The sequence below is a fragment of the Pholis gunnellus genome (assembly GCF_910591455.1).
Source record: "Pholis gunnellus genome assembly, chromosome: 2".
In the NCBI taxonomy this organism is placed as follows: Eukaryota; Metazoa; Chordata; class Actinopteri; order Perciformes; family Pholidae; genus Pholis; species Pholis gunnellus.
In genome coordinates this window covers 15,330,784-15,347,299 of record NC_136536.1, presented here as the reverse complement: position 1 = coordinate 15,347,299, position 16,516 = coordinate 15,330,784, and the positions used below count along the sequence as shown (strand labels likewise).

Sequence of the window (16,516 nt, the reverse complement as noted above, 5' to 3'; positions counted from 1 at the left end):
CTTGCTGATACTTTATTTATTTATTTATTTTGTTTGGAGGAAATTTGATGTTTTTTTGTTCTTTATTTTTTAGGCAATCTACCCAGCAAGGAATGTATTACCCACAAAAAATTGATATATTTAATATCAAACCATGTTTATTTGCTTTTTAAGTTATAAAAATGTGTAGCCAACATTGATGCTATTTAAATTTACATTTCTCATGTGTGCATATTAGGAAAGCGATCACAACATTTAAGTTGTGATGTAAAAAATACAGTCTTAGTCCACTTGAAATCATCAGTATCTCTCACCGCTACAGTATGTTCACTTGTATTCACTATGTGTCTCATATAATGATGATGTGGTTCTGTGTTCAATAAAGAGAAAGAAAACCCAACCAAAAACGATGACAGTATTATACAGTACATCAAATATTTGCCAAAACCACCCTGCGTTCACTTTAATTAATAAACATGTAAACATAAAAAATGGAAATTATTGGATAAATTCGGTGGCTCTGGCCTTCATCCACGATCAGCCTTTTTTTTTAAGCTGCATTAAATTAAGTTTACATATGGCTTGGATCCTAGAAAGCCCCAGTGAGCTCTGCTGTTGCACACGGTTAATTGGGTGCATGTTTACCTCCTGACAACAAGTGAAGCAAATGTAATAACAGGATGAAGGACAGGTCTCCATCGGGCATATGTTGACAGGAGGATTTATCAGCTTCAGCTGCACACATGTAAACAATACCTGAATGTTCAAATAATTGTACCGTTTGACAGAATTCATGAATTACAACCAATTCAAAAGGCAACAGCAGCATATTTTTTACAATTTGCAAAAGTAGCTCATGCACTCAATAGACTCCTTCTGGCTTAAAGCAGCAGTGTTTGGTTGAGCCCATACTGAGGGACATTGATGACCCATATTTAAAACCCATTCCACAGTGACTAATTCAGTAGCTTAAGGGAGTTAAAACAGCTTGTTGTGTAATCTACAGCTACACTTGCTCTTCTATAAAATTCATCTTTGTAGATCATTTGAACTGTTGTGTAAAATAAAAAAAGGCGATGAAAAGCACATCATCTTATTTGCGTGACTGACAGCGAGATATACAGCATGTAAAGTATACTGAAAGCACCATAAAATGAGATCATACAGCGCACCAGTATAGAGGTGTTTGACAGTACAAGCACGACATCTCTTTCAAAGCACCTGGCACATCAGTTCAAAAATGCAATGGAAATCACAGTGCATAACTTAAATAGCAGAAAATAACACAGGCACACACACGCACACACGCACACACACACACACACGCACACACACACATTGCATCATCTGAGAGAGATCACATAGTCTAGATTTACACATACAAAAGGGAACATTCTGAGAAACACAACCACAAGTCTACGGCTAAAACGAGATCATTATTTGGGTCGTAATGCCTCATGTTTTCAATATTCTTCTTCTGAGCCTTGACCAAACATTTTGGTAAATTTACCTTCACTTTCCTGCTGAGAGTTAGATGAGAAAAGCAAAGGCACTCTAATATCTGTCTTGTTAAATATGAAGCTGCAACTAAGAGACAGTAAGCTTAGTTTAGCATAAAGACCATCTGTTTCCTGTCTTTAAGATAAGCTATGATCAGCTAAAGGCTACTGGCTCCAGCTTCACAATTAACGAACGAGAGCGCGGTGTAGACCTTCTTATCTAACTCTATGCACATTTGTCAAAATGTCAAACTCTTCCTTTAACGTGTAGTAGCTGTTTGGTAAGGGTCTGCTGGGTGACAAAGCCTGGTTCACCGGTGTGTTATCAAAATAAAGGTCCCATTTAAAGTTGTTTTCTCATCTTACGATGGATTGTAAATGTTACAATGCTTTGTGTCTACTGGCACTCCAGAGGAAACATACTGCACTTCGAGGCAATATTACACATCAAAACACAACATCTTTTTAAAATATCCTTCATGACTTTGTACAAGTACTTCAGAGCAACCAAATTAAATAAAATACAATAAAATAAAAAAATAAAAAACACAATTGCAAAGAGGCAGTTGAAATGAGAGGAAATGACAAAACCATCATGGAAAAGACTTGAAGTGAAACTGCCGCCCTGTTATTGAACTCCGTGACTGAACCGTGTCGTCTAAGGTCATCACACAGTGTGTTTGCAGTTTGCTCCCTGCTAAGCGATGGAGATGAACTTTCAGTCTCTGCTGCTGTTTCAGCGATTCATGACACTTTTGCACGTGCAGGTGGTTTTTTAAAGTAGCGACTCTCAAACATCTATAAAGCATGTTCATGAAGGCATTGCCATGTCTGATGGGAGAAAGATGAGTGTGATGGATTTCCTTCAGTGTGAAAATATATGTGTGCTGAGATTATGCACCGCCGTTGTATCGTCTTTGGATGCCTCCACTTAGTCGTTATTTACTGCAGACAGGCCAGTCCGATGTAAACATATGCTGAGCGTTTTTGAATGCCATCAATAAAGTAAAATATTTCATTGAGTTTTCTTCCCTTTTACATTAAAATCCATATTTATTTGGCCTGTCACCAGGCTTCCTTGGTGCAGTGTTCTTCACGGCCTATTATCTTTGGCCAGGGAGTGCATCATCCAGTTGACTTTCGTCTTCCAGCTTTCCCGCAGAGCTTCGTTGAACTTCACCTTAAAGTTCTTCAGTGCCTCTTCCTCTGATTTGCCCAAAGCTAAAGAGTCCTTTTGAAAAAAACAAACAAATCATTGTTAATATTATTATCATCCTCATCATGATCATCAGCAGCAGCGTCATTGTTGCAAACCTTTAGGTACTGGATGTCTTTGAAGGAGGTGAGCTCTGGCAGTCCTGCAGCCTTCATCATAGCAAAGAGGTTGACGAACAGCGTCCCGTTGCGACACAGGATCTTATAGGCCCGTTCGCAGTACTCCCTGAACCTGACGTCATGATGCAATAATCAGTCTTAGGTTATGAAATACGCAAACAGAATCCTAGATTGGTAAACAGGCTGACACAAAAATGTTGTACCTCTCAAACTTCTCACTGTTGTTCGTCCTTCCTTGTTGAATCACGTGGACGAAGTCGTAAGTCAAGATAAAAGGCACACGCTCCCTGTTGATCCCCAGTTTCCGCTTGAAGTTGCCCAAGAAATGCCCAAAGTCGATGTGGAACAGCTGAGGAGCAAAGGTGAAAGTTACTTCTGGGTTCTGAATCACTGACCACAGTCACATTTGTTAAAGACTCACTAACAGGTAATGAGTGACCTGAAGGATTTCACTCCAAAGCGACCAAATCTGACACTCAGTTAAATTAAAAGTCACCCTGTCTTGGAAGAAGAATGCATTTGTCAGTGCAGATCACACTTATTTCCCACTTTATGTCTAATCGCCCCCTTGTGGTAGATTTCAGTGTGATGAATGTGATGAAAAATATCACAGCGGTCAACTCTTACCTGTCCAGTTTCCCTGATCATGATATTGTCGTTGTGACGATCTCCGATGCCCAGGACGTAAGTAGCTACACAGTAGCCAGCACAGGACAGCGTGAACTCTTCTACTGCTGGATCAAGTTTGTCACTGGTGACAAAAAAGGTCAGAGAAATAAGGAAGCACAGCATGAGTGGGTTTTATTCTTGCAGTACATTTACACTTCTTAATCATATAAACTACCTAACTACTATATACACACACACACACACACACACACACACACACAGATACATAGTAATGAGGCAGGGTTTCCTCATTGAGGTATGAAATATTTTCAGCAGAGGTTTAATGATTGACTATCAGGTCCTTTCATAGTCTAGACGTGCACTGAGGTTCACTGTGTTAAGCTTTTAATACGGGCGCTGCAACAGTTCAAGCTAATGACCTTTCTGGTCTGTCGTGCAGTCAGCTGGGCCTGTCTTGTCAACGTGATGTACGAAGGCTTATTCATTACATTGAATGGCTCTCTCTTTTCAAGGAACTTTTAGAATAGACCAGACCTTCAGACTGTCTTCCATTTAATACAAATCTATGCACTTTGTGTTGGTCTGTCACGGTTTTAAAATGCCGCACACAATAAATACTTTGAAGTTAACTCTTCAAACCACACAGAGAGACATTCAGAAGGCATTTCTGAAAACACAAAACATAAATGAAAAAAAAGGATGTTTCGCTATACTGTACACACCTTTATACATAGATTGTTTTAAAATATTTTAGTTAATAATACAATGTTTATATTAATTGAAATATTTCAATGTTTCTGCATTGAATAACACACCCAAAAATCCCCAAACCGTAAAAATACTATGGGATCTTCATTACAATTTTAAATTAGTCCCATAATGATTTTAATGAGCACATCATTCACCTTTAGTCTTTTTAATAACAATATAATGAATGGCTTAAAACACACTATAATAATGTTGTTTTAAGCAGTTATAAGAATGTTTTAAATGTGAACTAATGTACAGTATTTGTTATTTAATTATAACCTCAATAATTACAACCTCTTCTATGAAGACATACAGTATACTAGTTATAGTTAATGACAGATACATCAATCAACAATTACAATGTCCTTGCATCTGTTTACACCAGCATTATAGCGTGTTATAAACCATTTATGAACTGCTTTTATACTGTTAATAAATAATAAAAAAGGGGAGGATTAAAGTTAAGCGTTACTGACTAACTAAAAATGTCTGTACAAAACAGAGCCAGCGGATGTGACACATTTCACACTTTACTGCGTTTCAATTCCCTATACTATGAAAATTACTTTAGGTGGTATTGTTGGTGCACTTTTAGGGTATTTATTTCACACATATTGCGGTGCTGAGATGTGATGCAGTTGTTGACAAGAAATCTAAATACTGTACCATGTTCAAATAGCAAGAAATAATGCAAGTTGTGCATTGAGAGACGTTCATAGTGTCGATGCCAATAAAAAAAAACTTTACAGACAGGAAATAGAAAATTTGTTTGTGTTGTGTACACTACATAAAAACAAAACATAATTAGAACTAGTATAAGTATTTTGGGGCACAGCTTATGAAACTGGCCTGGCAGCAGTTGGGGAATCCCCCCACGATCAGGAAAGTTCTTAGATATAAAAGCCATTTGGGGAGTTTTGTTGATCATGACAAACGATATGAAACTGGGTGGATGGTTAAAACTCTGTGGCTCTAAACAATGTTTGGTGTTGTTTTCATGGGGTTAAAGAGGGTCATCACTTCTAAAGAGACCAATACAGTCTCTAGATCTTAGAAGATGACAAGGCTCGTAACCATTATGTCAAAAGTTGTTCGTCATACTCACTCAGGATTCTTAGATTTGAGCCAGTTGAGCAGGGCATCCTTGTTGAAGGCAGCGGTGGCGGCACTGTTACTGCTGTTACGCTGGATGTTGGCAATGGTGTCGGAGTTCTTCACAACCTCAATGAGCCCCATCTTGTTCCCAGTGGACAAGCAGCCATAAGGGATCATCCTGTGAGTGTGTAACAGTATTAGGTTGGTCAAGCGGTGCTCATTGTTGAAAAGCATCAACAGCTGCTGCAAACAGCTGCTCCCACTGTACCTGAGATCGAGGCCTTCTCTCTTCCATAAATTCTCCATGAGCTGGATCATCTGGAGGGTCAACATGTCTTGTCGAAGATCTTAAGGTGACGAGTGGAAAAAAGGGGGGAAAAAAGTTAATTTCACTGTCACAAAAGATATATCACATTAAAATGTTATACTAGCTTTTACCCTGACACTGTTTGACTTCTAAACGTCCTCTTTATTTAGAGGACATCCCTTTTCAAACCTGCTGGGTATGTTTATCTTTACAGTGCATTTTAATGTAAGACCCTCCCTGCATTTTAACGCTTCAGTGTATTCCCTTTGTGCTAAACTGAAGTGAACTACAGTCTTCTTGGCACTGTGGGCTACTGTATGATGTGTAGTGAATGTGTGTCTTCCAATTGTCTTGTTTCTCACCATCTCCGTTCTTGAAGATGATGCCCACCATGTCTCCTTGAGCCCTGTGGTTATACATCAGCCAGAGTGGCTTCATCTTGGAGTCCATAAACCTGCACTTGTCTGCACTGCAACAACAAACACAGTCAGTATAAACACTTAATCATTATAACCATACAAGGTTCATAGACCGAGGACTGAGGAAAATACAAAATACATTGCCATTTTTAGGTTTTTACTCTGTTGATATTTTACTTTTTGAGTTGTTAAATGTTTATGTCCCTTGTGGGCTGCTGTCAGCAATGGGAAAATTCTTTCCAAGGCAAAAACAATGCCCAAGGGGATGAAGATGAACAGTTCAGGGAGAAAGTAAAAAAAGAAATGCACCATCGTCATCTGTAAGGCTTTTAGTGGTTCTACAAAAGTACAAGACGACATAAAGTATAGTTAAAAATAAAACAGAGTTTACTGGTACTGTAAGGACAAAAGGATAATTTGTCAATATGCTACGTAAAAGTATTATTTTTTAATTCAGTAAACTTAGAGAGGGACCAAAACTGGCCCTGAGAATCCAATTAAGGAGTAAAAAGGTAAAAAGGTAATTTGTTGTGTGTGTGTGGCACTAACCAGATCTCAGAGAGGATGATGCTGGGGTTGAGTGGTGACAGCAGGTCTGACAGGGCCTCAAGGTAGGACTCCTGTCTGATACACAGCTTCAGGTCATCTGCTGTCGTCTTCTGGGAGCCTGACTTGACAAAGTCACTCAGGGCCTTCATTTTGCCTAGAGCCTCGTTCTGTGTCGGAGAAGTAAGGCCGAGATTTAGTACGAAACCAAAACACATCATTTCAGATCTTGATGTCAGTGTGTATCAGTGTGATGAGATTACCTGCTTGGTTAAAAGCCTGATGTGGTGGATGTTTCCCCTGCAGTAGGCCTCCAGAATCAGGCCAAAACGCAAACTCACAGAAGCCACGTGAATCTCTGACCTACAATAAACACAAATGCTCCTGTCAAGTAAAACAGGCTGCAGATGCACATGTCCCCCAATCTTGTGTTTTTTTTGCTGGACTGCGTCTCACCTGAGATGCCAAAACAGAAAGTGTCCTATCCTCCAGTTGGACAAAGCTCTTTCTAGCAGGAAAGTGGTGAGGTCACAGTCCAGGTAGGACTCGTACTTCAGGACCTGGACCAGCTGGATTAAGTACTGTAGCAGTTCATCGTCACTGTGTGCAGAGAAAGTGTTGCATAAATGATTACGCTGATAAATGTGCGGTGTTACACGGATGCAAGTAAAAAAACCTGAACATGTGTGTACCTGAGCTTCCTGAGGCATCTGATTGTGAAAGAACGGACTGCTGGGTCGGGAAAACTGTAGTCTAACAGCTCCAAGGCATGGATGGCTGGGAGGTCCCGCCAGTTCCTCAGCAAACTAACCATCTGAGGAGAATCAGATTACCATTTTCTACCATGATGACAAAAATTGAAACTTTCAGGTGTTTGATGACAAAAATCTCTGCGTTTTGGGCTGATGGTTGGACAAAATGAGCACTACAGACGCTGGTGATTCCCTGACTTTAACTTTATGACAGAATACGTGCAAAAGTAACGACATTCCCATCAGCCTCAGCTGTACTTGTGTTCAGTAATAATCTAACAAATGTTAGCGCACAAACACGCTAAACTAAGATGGTGAACATAATAAACATGATAAACATGATCTGCAGCATGTTAGCTTTGTCATTGGGAACATGGTAGCATGCTGAAGTTAGTATTTAGCTAAAAGCACAAGCATGGCAGGACACACTCAGTCTTGTTCTAACATTTTACACACTAAATCAATCAATCCAGCAGCTAAATAACTGTACAATAAAATGTTATCATTAGCTGTAGCCCTAGCGGTATAGTGGTTATTCAGTAAAAAGAAAGCTATTAGAACCAACACAGCAAATATAATATGTGAAATTTGTGATAAATAAGGAGGTCAAGTCATTAAGCAGAGACAATACAGATAACATTTTTGTACATAGTGAGGATTAAAATCAATTTTGGACTTTTCCCAGGAGTTTTAAGTGAAACTCTAAATTATTTTAAAAATTAGGGGAAAAAAATAGAAAAATTAAAGATTATTAAAAAGTAAATTATCTTCCAAAACTCTCGTTTAATACCTGAACTACGTCCTCGCGCCGATTCCACTTGGTGATGAGGAGCAGCTTGGACAGACTTTCATGATAATGGTCACGGACTTCTGTTTGGAGCTTCCACAGGAGCTCTTTCTCGTCCTCGAAAAACTCAGTGTGGTTTTTGTTGTCCATGATTTCTTTTAGTTTCATGTACTGCAGAGAGCAAAAGACACAAAACACATATTCATAAAACATATGTGGTCAGCAAGTAACAGCTACTGTTTTTATTGTACCTTTAAAAGTGTGAGAATGGGAAAATGGGAAATGTACAAAAAAGTCTTACCTCTTCTTTTGTGACAATAGCTGCATCACCGTTCTTCTCCATGTCACCACTGACCTGATAACAGATGAGGATATTTTCACTGACTGCAATACAAATGAAAATTTCCCTATGTACTCAAATATAGCCTTTTGAGAATAGCTACCTTGTCCAGTGGTGGGTAATAGAGAGGATGTGGCCGGATATTAGGGAAGCGAATGAGAAGCCCAGCAGCACTGTCCACATTGGGGTTCTTCTCGACTGTTCCCATTGGGTTCAACAGGTCGCTTTTGTCTGTGATAAAACAAATCATACATGTGCAATTTGTTAGATGCTTTAATCTACTCAGTAAGAGTATTTTCATATTGAAATAACTCCCATATCTCTAAAAGCGACAGTGCGTGTTATATGTGCCGCTCTTCCAAACTGCAGAGAAAGATAAAATCAACTTAGTGAATACAAATGTAGCCATAATTGACATGTTTTGACAACAACAGATAGCTGTGGTTGCCAAATATTAAAAAGGCTATCTTGTGCATCAGAAAAACACATAATGTGTAAATATGCGGGGCACTGTGGAGGAGGCTGTTAACATGTGAGGTCTTTTTGAAGACGAGGAAATGTAAGGATAGAGAAGGCCTGAAAGTACCAGGAACAGATGGCCATGTGGACAACTGGAACTCCCCAGTCTTCAGCTGGTCCTTGTAGTCGAACACCATGGTGTTCACCCAGGCTATCGGACAGTCCTGAGGAGAGGGACAGGGAGGATTAGATTTGTTGATTGGCCATCTTGAAGACCATCTGCTGGCAGTCAAATCGTGTGAAGAGGCAGCAGAAGAGAGCGACACAGAGAGTACGCTAATGTTCAATCAAAAATAAAAAAAACACATTTTTGCAACATCCAAAAGATATATTTAAGACTCTTTAAAGGATTATCATCAATACATCTAAAAGGTATTGAATTATCAAACCTCTGTTGTCGTTCATTTGAATTTAAATCAAATAGCTTAAAGAAAACCTCAATATTTTAATGACATAAAAAAGTTAAAAGGGTGTTTGTGGCAACTTTTACTTACAAAATATATCATGTTAAATAATAAAGCGAAGTGAAGGATAAAAAATGTACATGACAGTGATGTTACATTTGGGGTCTAAAGTTGGAATATAAAGCAACAAAAATGGAAATGAGATCCAGGCAGAGAAACAACTTGACCATTCAATGTGTTGAAAACAAACACATTTAGGCTGAAAGCAGCCGGACAAAAAAAAAAAAAAGAGACGATGCACAAAATGTGCAATGTACCAGAGAGGCTAAAATAGCTCAACTTCTGTCTGTCTGCAGAACTTCTCTTCCAGGCAAAAGAAGGAAGAAGTGGCTCAGAAAGCAGAAGTGGCCTTTGATGCTCATAAACACACCTGGGCACCATGTTTGAGCGAACCTCAAAAACACGTTGCTCACAGTCGCTGCAACGCTTTAACACAAGAGAGGCTGAGAGCCCAGCCGCAGAATAAAGGGGACTTTATTGTTGTTCACTCTACTTGTCAGTGTGCAGTGAGTGGGTGTGTCGTTCTCTCAGTGTTGTACTTCTGCTGTTGTAGTTTCGTGCATGAAAGAGGATTTAAGTAAAACAAGTAAACGGCAAGAGGATGGTAAGACCTTAAACTCAGTGTGCCTCTATTGGCATATTATTAATCGTACCAATAGTGGCATGATATAGCATATTTCAATTTATGAATGTAATTAGGGCTGCAACTAATAGTAAACTTTTATTAATATTAAATGTGCCAATTATTTTCCATTTTCCCCAGAAAACATATAAAACCGAAATAAGCAGCAAATGTTTAGCATTTTTGCTCGAAAAATGAAGATTAATTCATGATTAAAATAGTGACACAGTTTTCAGGCGTCTACGCTACCCTGTCCCCACCACAGGCCTTAAAGATGAGAAGCGCATTTAAAGGTAACATGCTCAATGGATGGAGCGAATGGTGACTGTGAACACGAATTTAGAATTCCTTGAAAATGTCCCTTCCCTTCTTGGAGTGATGTACAGATAAAAGCGTTGAAGCGGATGAAATGTTAACCGCAGCATTGCCGCTGAACACACTTGCACAACCAGAGGCAGCAGCAAAACACACCCACACAGCACACACCGACTACACACACTGCACAACAGAGAGGAAACAGATCTGTTTGTGCTTGCTAACAAGTTCTCACCCTAAAACGGCATGAGTTTCTGATAAACTCACCGCTTTCTTATTCTTCTTTTTAGTGCCGCGGGGTTTCTTGGCTTTCTCAATGACTGCGTAGAGCTCGAAGCACAGGCGGCTCATGCGAGGCAGGTCAGCCACGTTTATGTCGAACTCCAGCTTTTGATCCCATAGTGGCTCAGAGCACACTGCCACCTCCGAGGTTGTCACCACCTTACAGAGGAGTTCGCTACCATGGAACAGACCGGCCTGCACCACGAGCTGGAGGGGGAAACACACACACACACACACACAGTGATTAGAAGAGTTTGTGAGGTAAATTGTTTGTGGAAGGTTTACAGACTTCAAGAGATGACTCAGAGTTTCCTGTGTCACTCAGGCTATGAGTCAAAGGGTCTACACATTCATAACATAAGCAGGTCGCGACACCTTTCGATGCAAGTCTGTCCAAAATGATAAACAACCACCAGAGCCAAAATTAAATATCGTACGGCTGTTGCCAAATCAAGATAGTCTGAATCTATATTCACAAAAATATATGAGTGGCTATTCTCCCCCAGGGTGTTGTCAAACCTCTGCCTGCCAGCTGCAACATGACTGATAATTATGTCACAGGACAAATTTGCCATGAGTCATGATGCGCTCTAAGGCAGCCGCCGGAAGTGCACTTACACTTAATAACCCATCTAAACAGTAACATAGTTAGTTATGAAACTGAATCACGAACACAGACACACATTTACAGACTATCCTACTTCAAATTGCTAAATTGGTTGAGGAAAAGAAAAAGTGAATATGGAGTTTTACTGGATATTTCGACATGGTCTTCATTAACAGGGAAACGTCCCTTAACAAACATTTCAACAAACATCTGTCTGCGATAGTAACAAAATGCATCGTGCACTGAAAGCGAGGAAGGGAGAGACAGCATGCAGGTTGTCAGTTTTCTTAGAATCTAGGCCTCAGAATGAGATGTCAAAAGCAGATAGGCCCTCCCCACTTCCTGTTTTGAAGTTTCAACCAACCGCCTTGATGAATTATGGGAAACGTGTGGTCTGGACCATGTGACCCCCTGTCATTTTCACGTCAACCCTGCTGTTCCTACAACTGAAATTCAGATATTGGTAAACGAGTGAATGCCACATTTCATTGAGCATCAAACCCACGCAAAACCACACCAACCTTCATTCCTTCGCCTGCATTGACTCGGCTGCCCTGCAGCAGGTGAATGTAGAAAGGCTCATTGATGGACCACAGAGAAGAGGTATTCTGCTGTGAGGAGTCAGAAGAGAGAGCATTTTTATTTTCTTACCTCCCTTTCTTTCCATTAAAAATGTGCATTTATAACATTCTTCGAAGTCTAAAGTCAGGAAACTGTTGCTACAATTTCCTGTTTGTCAGAAACACAACAATGAAAACAAAACTAAAAGTGAAAAAGGGGAACCAACTGACAAACAGTCCAAAAGGTACTTGAAAATGTTATTCTTTACTGCTCATATTTCTAGATTTCATCGATTCATTTTGCCAGTGCAGTTTCAAAATAGGTAAATTGTGCTCTTTGTTAAACTACAGTAAATGCAAGCAAAGGTGTGAGGCGTCAATTATCAACATTGTGTTGCACAGCATGCTTCAAGGGTTCCAAAGTCTGCAGTCTGGTTGAGGAACAACTGCGATGAGCAGAGAGAAAGAAAGAGTTGCTGCTCTGTTAATGAGAGACGACAGACGTCCGCTGAACTCTTACCTTCTTCAGGGGCAGTGGAGGAGGTCTGGACAAGGAGCGACTCTTGTATATCTGGCTGCACATTCTGCCCTGCTCCTCCTGATATTTGTGGATGGTGGAGTGGTGCACCATGGTTAGGTACGGGTTTTGGCCATTTCTCAAACAGGAGAATATGTACTGTAGAAGAGGACAGAGATAGACAACAGGAGGGGGACAGAGTGTTTTGTTTTTGTACAGCCATCAGTCAGCTCACCCACGGATATTTCCCAGTGGTCTGATAGCACTGGTTAACTCCTGGAGGCTGTTCATTTGCTGTAGGTTAATGCAACCGAAATCTCATTATGTGTGGATGGATGCAGTTCCTCTCTGCAGGGCTGCTAGACAGATATGAGTCACCGCTGCAGGTAGCTGGAGCTTCAAAGTCAACAGTGGAGTCTCCTGCCACCAAAACCTTGACTCACCCCACTATTGATCTGACAATCATTTTAGCTATTATGGACCACCCGCACAGGGCAGCACTCACAGGCAGAATGTAGACAAACAACATAGAAAAGAAAATCACCCTCATCCACGAAGAAAATAACAGCTCTAGTTCGTATAAAAAAAGTGTTCTTCTTCGTCCTTCAACAGAAATGTATCCGAATCAAACACAAGCTTGATTGCGTAATTATTCACCCACTTAATACGACACACCTAAAATGAAGCAACAACGTAAGGAAGACAAAGGGAGGTTTTAAACAAACCAACAGTATGGTTATTTGAATAAACCAACCAGGGGGAAGAAAGAAGATTTCCAACACACTGAATATTCCAAAGTTGACCAATTGTCTGCAAAAGTGGAGGTAAATTTAGTTTTCGTCTGATAAGAGTAGAATTTAGATTTTCGCTCATCATAATAATTGTACTAATCATCATCCTGAAGGTCTGTGAGGGTAGAGGGCGAAAAGAATGCGGCAAAATACAAAACTATCATGTAGGAAAACATGCATCAGCCTGAATAAGAACTGGGGAAAGAATCAAATATGAACAAAACAATGAAATATGAAAAAGGCAGCTGTACAGCTCAAAGACGCCGTTGCTGCGGTCACTCACTTTAAACTGGCGCATGGGATGTTTCCCATAGATGAACTCCCACGTCCCGTTGACCTGCAAAGTGTAGTCTTCGGGCTCCTGTCGCAATGAGCGAAAGACTGTGGCCTTCTTCTTCAGGGCGCTCCTCATCAGAGCCACCGGGAGGTCTTGAAGGTCCTGCTGCAGCATGAAGCTTTCCTGTGAGAGACACATTAATGCCAATAAAGGCACCAGCTTCACAGAAAATCACACACAAATGTAGCTTTCATGTGAGTGGATGTTGTTCCTGAGAGACGTTTTGAGGGTGGTGTTTGTGGTGTGGGAGCGGGATTTCCAAAGGTGCTCACGTTTACTTAAAATCACCCTTTGACTCGTCTAAACCTTTACAAATATGAGTCATACAAACTACAACAGCAGATCAACTCACATCACAAGCCTCAAACTTGACATTGATGAAAATCTTCTTGGTGTTTTTTGACTTCACACTCCCACACTCCGGCGGAGAGCAGCATGGCTCCAGGTCACATGGGAAGCTGTATTCCATCCACTGCTGCCATGGCAACATCTGCCTCTCCTGAGCCTTCTCTTCACAAAACGCGCGCATCTTTGTCCGAAACTCGTTCACCTCGTGGTTCTTCTGGGCCTCGAACTCATGCAGACCTGAAAGATCATGACGACAGCGTAAACAAAAGTAAATCTATTACGAAGTCAAAAATGTGACTGAAGCTGGAAAATAGAATTAGCATTAGTTAGCCTAGCTGTGCTCCATTTTCGAGTTAGCTACATTAGCTCATAGCTAGCGAGTAACTTGTCAACCTTCCAAGATATTCAACATCATGAATAAAAGCGAAAGAAGAACACAAGCTTTTTTTTGGTTCCTGTTGTTAGCTTGCTAACTGCTCCGGAAAATAACTGTAATTTGATTTGATTGTAATGGGAGGATTTTGTCTGTAACAAAGATGGTGAAATGGTTTACACTTCCAGTCTCCTAAATGTGCGACATCCCCCCCACCTCGTCTGGAAGTGTTGTGAATGCCGTGTGCATGGATAAAAGCAGATTGGGTTACTTTGCATTGTGTATTTATATTTTCTTTTGCTAACATTAGATATTCTCACAACTAACAGACATATTTAGCATGAACATTTGTTAGCTAGGGCCTTCGCAAACGTTAGTTGCCAGATATCCATTTCAGTGTCAGAATGTTCGGAAGATATGTGGCTTGTGAAAAATGGGTCCAATATTTATTGGACAGTGGCGAAACCCTCGAGACACAAATACAGGAAACGGACTCTCAGTGGGACGCCTCTGATCTGAGCTGTCTCTGATGATGGATATGTCAGCACTTATTGTTTAATGTCACACAGAAAACTGCTAACATGAACACAATAATGTCAGACTGAATGCTGTAGTAAAACAGCAATTTGGTCCGAAGTTGACATATTGTGTCACTTCATTATTCAATATATTTCATATTGTAATATTATAATTTCACAAATGATTCATTACATTAATATTATCTGTTTGCATCAGTGGGTCAGAGGACTGGAACAAAGCTAGAAAAAAAACCTCTCATCTTCTCTTTGATGATGACAGAGGACAGCTTCTGATCTAATACTTAACCTTAACCTTAACTCAACCATACAACAATACCACAAACCACACAAAACCTGCGTATATAGCACCTGCTCAGCTCGATCACAGAAGGATGCTGCTCACCTTTGCCAATTAACAGGCTGATTTGGGTGTTGGTGAGTTTCTCCACTCGGTCGCCCTCCCTCGCCACCAGCCTCAAAACGCACATGAAGGGCCGCACGTCGTTTATGCGCCTCGATTCTTCCTCCAGTTCCTCCCTTTCGGCCGTCTGGTTGATGCAGGTGAAGACGTATGCGTCGGGATCCCCCAGTGCACTGAACAGGGCCTCGCTACTGGCATTCTTCCAAACCATCTGAAAACAAGCGACACCAGCAATACACGAGGTTGAGAGCGCAGCGTTTATGTCCTAAACAGCGTGCGGCGTATTCTCTGGGACTGTAACATTTATGTAAAACAAGCTTTATCGAAACCAGTGTCATTACTGTTTTTATGAAGTTGCTGTGTAAGAATAACCACCACTCTGATTTCTCTCGTTTTTAAGAATGATATTCAAGTGGGCAAACAATGACCCTGGCAGTTTTTGAAAATACAATTTGGAAACATATTTAATCTCTTAATCATTTAAAATGCTTCCAAGAGTGTCATTACTTAACACGGCTAAATCAAACAGCCTGGAGTGGCAAAGCTGTTGGCATAGAAACTGGCACGTTCACATTTAACAGCAGATCTGCTCCAGCAGAGAGCTCGCCGTGTATACGAAGGAGGAAAGCTGTAGCTCCTTCTCTAATAGTTGCATCGAAACTTCAAGATGCATCAAAGGCACAAGCGAGGATTGTTTCAGATCGTGTCATGTTTTAATTAGCTTAATGTCTTAGGTCGACCAATTTGCTTTAAAGCATATTAAGTAAATATTGTAAATAACAACAGCGTTTTTTGCAACGGTGGTCACCAGAACCGCAGCGCTGCACTGCAGTCAATTGAATGCATTCTATCAGAAACACGGGTAACTGCAAAGCATGAGTACATTACACATTATGTGTCAGTGGCGAAAAAGACTCTATGAAGGTTTTTATGATCTCTCAAAGCGGCTGCTGGTAAATAATTAGATGGGGATGTGAGGGGACTTACTTTTTTGATGCTCTTGATGGTGTCGCTTGGAGATACAGGGAATTTTAGGAAGATCCCAGTAGGCAGCAGGAAGTCCATCACTATCTCATGGTCCCCCTCCCGGTCCCATTCCTCCTGCATCCCATACTTCCCCGGGGGCATGGTGACGGCCTCTCATTTACCGTCAGCTCCTCTGCTGCTCACCGGAACACAAGCCAGCCGTCCACACAGAGGAAACACAGCCGAGGTTAATATGTCTACGGTTAACATATGTTACTAGGCAGCGTGTTAATTGTTTGTCTGAATGATCTATCTTTACAAGGTTGTTTGAGGGGATCAGAAAGCTCATAAAGAGTGTGTATGACATGAATGAATGACTTGTTTCCACCAGATCCCTTCCTCCACCTCCTCAATGTTTAATGTCAGAATTTCAATAA

General features: G+C 40.7%; 1 protein-coding gene across 1 annotated transcript; it reads right to left on the bottom strand.

Moving 5' to 3' along the window:
• Window positions 1-145: 145 nt before the first annotated feature.
• On the bottom strand, window positions 146-16,241 carry pik3cd (phosphatidylinositol-4,5-bisphosphate 3-kinase, catalytic subunit delta; the record flags this gene model as incomplete). Its single annotated transcript, XM_079173664.1, has 22 exons — window positions 146-2,709; window positions 2,793-2,925; window positions 3,017-3,162; window positions 3,441-3,564; window positions 5,299-5,466; window positions 5,557-5,635; window positions 5,958-6,064; window positions 6,564-6,730; window positions 6,824-6,923; window positions 7,017-7,160; window positions 7,253-7,374; window positions 8,103-8,270; window positions 8,401-8,454; window positions 8,543-8,670; window positions 9,026-9,122; window positions 10,627-10,848; window positions 11,770-11,859; window positions 12,329-12,484; window positions 13,400-13,576; window positions 13,806-14,038; window positions 15,096-15,324; window positions 16,101-16,241. The coding sequence occupies 22 exons, from the start codon at window positions 16,239-16,241 to the stop codon at window positions 2,572-2,574; spliced, it is 3,123 nt and encodes a 1,040-aa protein (XP_079029790.1). The 3' UTR covers window positions 146-2,571.
• Between the last annotated feature and the right edge of the window lie 275 nt (window positions 16,242-16,516).